General features: G+C 71.7%; 1 protein-coding gene across 1 annotated transcript; it reads right to left on the bottom strand.

Annotated features, from left to right (window-relative positions):
- Window positions 1–4596: 4596 nt before the first annotated feature.
- On the bottom strand, window positions 4597–7128 carry CHLNCDRAFT_135780 (hypothetical protein; the record flags this gene model as incomplete). Its single annotated transcript, XM_005846287.1, has 4 exons — window positions 4597–4761; window positions 4909–5151; window positions 5283–6062; window positions 6310–7128. The coding sequence occupies 4 exons, from the start codon at window positions 7126–7128 to the stop codon at window positions 4597–4599; spliced, it is 2007 nt and encodes a 668-aa protein (XP_005846349.1).
- Window positions 7129–7208: the final 80 nt, after the last annotated feature.

Genomic DNA, 7208 nt, shown 5'->3' with positions numbered 1-7208 from the left:
CTCCAGCGCCGGCTGCGGCGGCGGCGCCGCCGCCCCGCCTGCTGGCGCTGAGCAGCGGCGAGGCCATGGCGGCGGGCGTGGCGGCCGCCACTCCCGCCACATCTGGCTGCGCCTGGCTGCTGCTGCGCCTGCTGCTGGACGAGCAGCAGCGGCAGGGGGGCCACCAGCTGGCCGAGGCGGAGCGCCAGCTGGCGCAGCGGTGAGCCGCCGCCTGCCGCTGCTGGCGCCGGCCCTGTCCTTGGCGCTCAGCCTCTGTTGGGGGGTGGTGGTGCTGGCTGCTGGCTATGCCGGTGCCAGGCTGGCTGTGCATCGACAGCGCCTACGGCCGCCTCAGGTCTGTTGCTACATGGCCCGACGGCGCCATGCCTCCTGCCGTGCAGCGCGGCCCGCCAGGCGATGCTGCGCCCGGCGGCGGCGGCGGCGCTGGCGGCCACGCTCTGCGGCCTGAGTCCCACTGCCGCCGCGGGGCAGCAGCTGCTGGCGGAGGTGGAGGCACTGCTGCGGGTGCGGCGCAGCTGCGGGGGGCAGGGGGCCTGGAGGGCTGGGCAGGGGCGGGGACAGCGCCCCGGGGTGGTGCAGGGTCTGGGCTTGTGCGGCTCGCACCAGGCGGCAGCCTGCAAGTGTGTTGGGGCGGCTTCCAGCAGCCCCTGCCGCCACCTGCTCCCCCCACCTGCGCCTGCAGCCCCCGGTGGTGGCCCTGGCGCAGCAGGCGGCGGCTGCGGCGGCGGCGGCGACGCGGGCGCCCCGCCCCCCAGGCGCCGGCGCCGGCAGCGCGGCGGCGGAGGCGCCGCCGCCTCCGTTTGGCGGCGAGCAGGGCCTGGTGGAGGCCGCGCTGGTGTGCCTCAGCACCGGCAGCAGCGGCGAGCGGCAGCACGCGTTTGCGCAGCAGCTGGTGAGGCAGCTGGAGGCGCTGGGTGACCTGGCGCTGGCGCAGGCGCAGGCGCAGGCGCAGGCGCAGGCTACGCTGGGCCAGCAGCCCCGCGGCCACCACCGCCACCGGCAGCTGGCGGGGCACGCGCTGTCGGCCGGGCTAGCAGCGCAGGCGGCCGCCGCCAGCGCCGCCGCCGTGCAGGTGTCGGTGTGGGTGCGCCTGGCGCTGCTGCTGCCGCTGCTGCCGCTGGTGTACAAGCACCGGGCGGCGGACAGCGGCGGCGGGCTGAGGGGGCAGCTGCTGCGCGCGCTGCTGCGCCTCCTGGCGGCGCCCGCGGTGCGCGCAGACGCGGCCGCGGGCGCAGCCGCCCGCTCGGCAGCGGAGGACCCTGCTGCTGCGGCTGCTGCTGCGGCGGCGGCGGCGGCCGGCGAGCCGCTGCCTCAGCGCCTGCTGCACCTGCTGCGCGCGCTGCTGGTGGGCGGCTGGGCGTCGTGGATGCGGCTGCAAGGTGTGTGTCAGTAGGCCCCACCCTGCCTTGTGCTCCCGTGGCGGGCCAGCCAGCCAACCACCACACCACAGCCTCCAGCTGTGCCTGCCGCTCACCCTCCCACCCCTCCCTGTGTGCCCCCTCCATCCACCCGCACACGCGCAGGCGGCAAGCTGCGCGATGTGCCCCCCTATGAGCACAGCCGCCAGCTGGCAGCGGAGGCTGCCGCCCTGGCGCTGCCGCCACGCCTGCAGGCCGCGGTGGTGGCTGCGCTGCCGCTGAGCCAGCAGCAGGGCTTGGCGCGGGTGCCCACCTGCCTGGCGGTGGGCACAGCCACCCAGGCGCCTGGCGGCATTGACGCCAGCAGCACGCTAGCGCTGGACCCCTGGCTGCTGCTGGAGGGCGGGGCTGATGGCGGCGGCGGCGGCGGCGCTGGGGAGGCACCCGCGGGCTTGGCAGCGGGGGCGGCGCAGCCGCCTGCAGCGGCCCCGGTGCCGCCCTGGCTCGGTGGCGCGGTCAAGCGGCGGCGGCGCGACCTTGCATACATGCCGGGGCCAGACGCGGCAGCCGGCCCGCCGGCTAGCATAGCAGAGCAGCTGGGCGTGCGCCAGGGGCAGGGCACTGCAGCCGACGGCGGCGCAGTGGTGCAGCGGGCGGCGCAGCAAGCCGCATAGTGGGGTGCAGCAGGCGGCGGTGCCCTGGTCACATTACCTGCTCACTGTCTGCTGCCTTTGGCATGCATTTACGCAACTGGTGTGTGCACTCGCTTGGACTTATCCACAGGCAGACGGGGGCGAAAAGCTGCGGCACCGTTGGAGGCAGGTCTGTGCGGCGCCAGACCAGCTAGGAGCACAGAAATTAAACCTGCAGCCTCAATGGACCTGGATCACATCTGGTGGGCAGGCTGGGGCAGTGCATTGATCTCAGGCTCAGCGGGGTTCCATTCCTCCCATACAGCTGTATGGGAGGCTGCAGCCTGCCACGATGGGTCCCTCCATGTGCCCGTACATACGCACTTATTGACGATCGTGTGCGCCATTCTCTTGTGGTTCGTGATTGGAAGCAGAAGCAGCACGAAACGAGCCCGTTAGTGCTGCGCGCCAGGCAGTGTAGACCAGAGTTCGCAACACCGCGCCCCTTGCAGCAGCTTTGGACTATTTTTGGGTACCCGACACGTCCTCCTGGGAGGGCGGGGCAGGCAGACGGGAACCGCCAGGGCGAGCGCCGGGCTTGGCAGAGCCTATGACCGCATATCAGAGTGGAACTGCTGGAGGAGCCGTTTCTGAGGGTGCCAGAGTTGGCAGAGGTGCGGGAAGCAGCAGCGTTCGCCCCTCAATAGGTGGCGAGAACCGACGGCAGCGGGCGCCCGACGTCGTGGACAGCGAAGAGGCAGCAGCGTGCCCAGAGAACACGCCCTCCCTCCAGCAGGACGTGGCCGTGCAGGCCGCGATAGCATGCAGCCAGGTGCTGGTGGTTGTGTGGCAGTGGAACAAGACGGCAGGCGGCCTGGCGGTGCGCATCCAGCCTGCCGCCGTGCTCTCCATGTTCATCGTTGGCCTCCTCATCATGCGCTGCTGCTCAGCGTTCTATATGCGCAACAGGCAAGTGGGAGGCCTCATCCAGACTCACGTGTCCTCCTCTCCATTGCCCTGAGGAAGTAGTTGGCTCTGCCTCCCACTGCCTGCACATCCTGCATCCCTGGCTTGCAGGCGCTGGGTGCTTCCCATTCTGCGTGCAGCCGTGTTCTTGGTTCCCAGCACGCGCCAAGTGCAGGTGAGCATGCTGGCATGTTGGGACTGTGCTTATGGCCTGCCTATGGCCTGATTGCACGGCCACCCAACTTCCATGTGTGGCACAGGTTGGGACCTCCCTCATACTCGAGCGAGCGGCTGCGGCTGGGGCCAAGGGCCTGGTGCTTGATACGCTGCGCGTCGCCACAAGTGCGGAAACATAGAATGCTGCTGGCTGGCTGGCTGCTTGATAGGAGTGATCCGTTGGTGCTTGGTGCTGCATCACGTAGACAGGTTCCTTTGCCCCGTCTTGCCCCAGGCATCCGCCTGCTCCCCGTCCTTTGTCTCGGCATCTTCACGCCCCAGATGCCCGCATCAGCGCTAGCCACCCATGCGGCCATCACTTTGTTGACTTGGAACAGCACGGGCTATTGCTCCACCCCACTGCTCTCTGACCCGCTGTCCCAGCACCGCCAGGCTCAGGTGGCAGCAATGCTGCAACACGCATCGCTGCCGCTGGCGGCACTGCAGCCATTGGCGGCACCCCTGCTGCAACCAGCCACCGGTGCGTGGTGTGGAGCATGCGCTTGGTGTTTTGCATGCTTCTGCAGCAGAGCGCGGTGCCATGCCAAGCGGACGCCCGGCCAGCTGCTTCTGCCAGCCCAGCACTCGCCCACTCATGCCTCTGCCTGCCACTGCCTCTGCCACTGCTACCGCAGGCGAGGCTCCCACGACGGCGGCGGTGTGCTGGGCCACCATGTCCTTCCTGCACCTGCTGCTGGGCTTGCTGCTGCCCACGCTGATGGCCGTGCACAGCTGGCCGCCGCCCCAGCACACGCCGGCAGCTGGCAGCCAGGGAAGGGCCAGCCCCGCGTCACCGCTGTCGCGCCTGAGCGACGCCGGCGCAGCCGCGGACCGCCTTCTGTGGCGTGTGCTGGGCGCCCGCTCCTCGCCTGCTGTGCGTGCCGTGATCTGCTGGTACCTGCTGTCCAACACCTGGCTGCTGTGCAAGGTGTGGGCGGGGCTGTAAGCCAGTGGCGCATCTGGTGGCCGTGCAGTCTCCCATCCCCTGTACTACATCTCGCTTGTGCAATGCCAGGTGCTCAAACACCATTGTCGCTTCTGCTCTTGTCTGTGCTAGTCCCTGCCCCACTTCTCGCCCAAGTAATGCAATCTCTTTCAACCAAATGGCAGGTATCCCCTAGCCTGCTCATCCCTTGTGCTATCAACGCATGCATGATCTTTCGTTTCAAGCTACTTGGCCCTGTGCATTGGCTCGCCATACCACACCCCAAGGGAACAGCAACGCAACAACAGCAGCGTGATGAGCCCAGGCTGGGCCCGCCATGGCTCAGGCTTGCGCCACGGCGTGGCGACAACATCAAAACAGGAGAGGGTAATGGGGAGGGGTACCAGGGAGAACGGGGTGACTAGTGACTAGTTCAGATGAGGGCACACACAGCCCTGCGCCGCATATGGGTGGACGCCAGGCGCTACGGCGCGCCCCCTCACTCGCCGTCCGCGGCCTGCCCACCCCGCGGGCGGCGGAAGTAGGGCGAGACCTGGATGTTGAGGGCGGCCGCCCGGCGCCGGAACTCGCGCTCATCCGCCTCGCTGCGCCGCCGGCCGCCGGCCGCGCCGACGCCACGCAGCAGCGCGCCGCGGCGGTGCATCTGCAGCACGGGCGGGCGGGAGCGTGGGCGGGCGCATCGGCAATGCTGGCGGCAGGCATGGACGGCACCGGACCGCAGTCGAAACTACAGAGCGGCCCGCCGCCTGCTGGCGCATGCCCCACAAGACACCAGGTGCAGCGCACGCACCCTGCCCAGCGGCCGCACAGCCAGCAGCGCCAGCGGGCGCGGCGGGGAGAAGCTCGAGGTGGAGAGCATGGAGGTGGCGGTGGTGGGGGTGGCCGCGCCGGCGCCGCCGCAACCCGCCGCGAAGCCTCCATAGCGCTCTGGGTGCGCCATGGGGGTGGCGGCGCCCGAGGCTGGCCGCCTCGCGGGCGAGGGCGTGGCCTGGCGGTTGGCGCGCTGCGCCATGCGGCTGGCATCAAACAGAAGCTGCAGCATGGGAGGGGAGGGGGCACGGTCTGGGATGTGGCAAGCCAGCCACAAGGCAGCCCGCATGTGGAATCGCTGCAGCCTGCGAGGCCAGCCAGCCCCGCCTCCCGCCCGCCAGACCTGCCACCCACCTCGCCATCCTCGTCGCTGCCGCTGCTGCTGCCCCAGCCCCCATCCCCACGCTCCAGCGCAAACCGCGCCACCGCCGCTGCAGGCCTGGCCGCGCTCTGCGCTTCGGCTGGGGGGCTGCGCAGAGGCGCCGCGATGCGCCTGCCAGCCACGCCCAGCGGGCTGCGCCTGCTGCTGGCCACCACCGGCGAGGCCGAGGCGGAGGCCGGGCTGGCGGCATCGTCGCTGCCGTCTGGCAGGGCTGCCGCGGTGGAGTGGGAGTAGGGTGTGCCCATGCGCAGCAGCATGCCCCGCTCGCTGCCCGCCGCCCGCGTCATGTCTGCAAAGCGCACAGAGCGGCGGGTGGCCGGCGGCGTGCACTCGCCCACACCCGTCGCTGATGGTGCTGCTGCCGCTGCTGCTGCCGTCACTGTGGTCGTGATTGGGCCCTGGGCGGGCGCACTGGCAGGTGCTGCTGCTGCCGCCGCTGCCGCCGACGTCGGCTCGAGGCGGGACGCTTGGTTGACGGCAGATGGCGAGGCGTGCGCCGTCACAAGCGGTGGCGAGTAGCTGCCGGCAGCAATCATCGCGGCGGCGCGCGAGCTGCTGCCGAGAGACAGCTCCTGCTGCGCCGAGGCGGTGGCGGCGGCGCCGCTGCTGCCGGCGGCAGCGATGAGCGATCCCAGCGGCGCGGCGGTGCCGGGGGTGGGCGGCGTGCGGCGCAGCAGGCTGCTGGCACGGCTGCCGGGGGTGCCGCTGGCGGTGATGGAGGAGGTGGGGGTGAAGGCGATGGATGCCAGCCCCTGCACACCGCCAGGCACAGGCCGGCAGGCGTCTTGGTGCCTGCCGGGGGCATGAACCCACACCACCTGCCCGCCTCTGCACACCTCGGCGCCTGCCAGGGCTGCCCAGCTCGCTGTTTGCCACCTAATACACCCTTGGGGCTATGCCTGCTTTGCGGCACCTCTTCTCAGCCCCTCCCCGCCAGCATCACCCCTCCCCACACCTCTGCCCCTCTGCTACCCACCCACCCACCCACCCACAACCCACCTGGTCCACAGTTGCCAGCTTGGCCTGTGCCGCCATCAGATCCCGCTTCAGGCGCGCCAGCCGGCTGCGCACCGCATCCTGCACGCCGCCGCCGCTGCCGCCCATGCGCGCCCGCAGCGCGCTCAGCGCCAGCGGCGTCACCGCCGCCGCCACGGTGCACGACGCGGGCGTGGCGGCGGGCGTGCCGGGCAGCCGGCTGCCGCTGCGCTGTGCCGAGGGAGGGGTGGCCTGCCCCGCGGCCGCAGCAGCGGCGGCTGCCGCCATGCCGACAGCCAGCTGGTGCAGCTGCTGTGCGTGCTGGGGGTCGCCGCCGCTGCCGCTGGCTGGCGTGGGCGGCGGCGCAGACACAAAGTTGAGAGGGGTGGGGCGGGCGGGCGTGGCGGCGCCTGCCAGGGCTGCCGGGCCGCACGGGGTGGCAGCCTCGCCGGCCGGCAGGTGGCGCGACAGGGTGCCTGGGGTGGCTGCTGGGCTGGCCGCCGGCGCCGCCGGGCTGGCCTGGGCTGCTGAGCTCGCTGTGGTCAGCTGTGCCACCTGGCCCGCCGCCTCCTCCGCGACAGCCTCACCGGCCGCCTCGTCGGCCGCAGCCTCTGCCTCAGCAGCAGCAGCAGCAGCCTCGGCCTCGGCCTGCCGCGCTCCCAGCGCCGCCTCTGCCGCGGCGACGGCGGCGCATGCGTACGCCTCCGCTTCCGCCGCCTCCTCTCCAGTCACGCCGGCGGCAGCTGCTGCCGCGGGCGTGCCGCTGGCCACAGCCTCCCAGTACTGAACCATGGACTGGACCTGCGCCGCCGGGAGCGCAAGCACGCACGGAGGCGCGGTCATGCGGCGGCCGCAGCATTGCTCCAGAGGAGCACTTCCAGCGCACGCAGGCCTGGCCTTGCTGTTTGGGCAGTGTGCAGGCG

The sequence above is a fragment of the Chlorella variabilis genome (genome assembly GCF_000147415.1).
Source record: "Chlorella variabilis unplaced genomic scaffold CHLNCscaffold_14, whole genome shotgun sequence".
Classification (NCBI taxonomy): Eukaryota; Viridiplantae; Chlorophyta; class Trebouxiophyceae; order Chlorellales; family Chlorellaceae; genus Chlorella; species Chlorella variabilis.
This window is presented reverse-complemented; position numbering and strand designations above follow the sequence as displayed.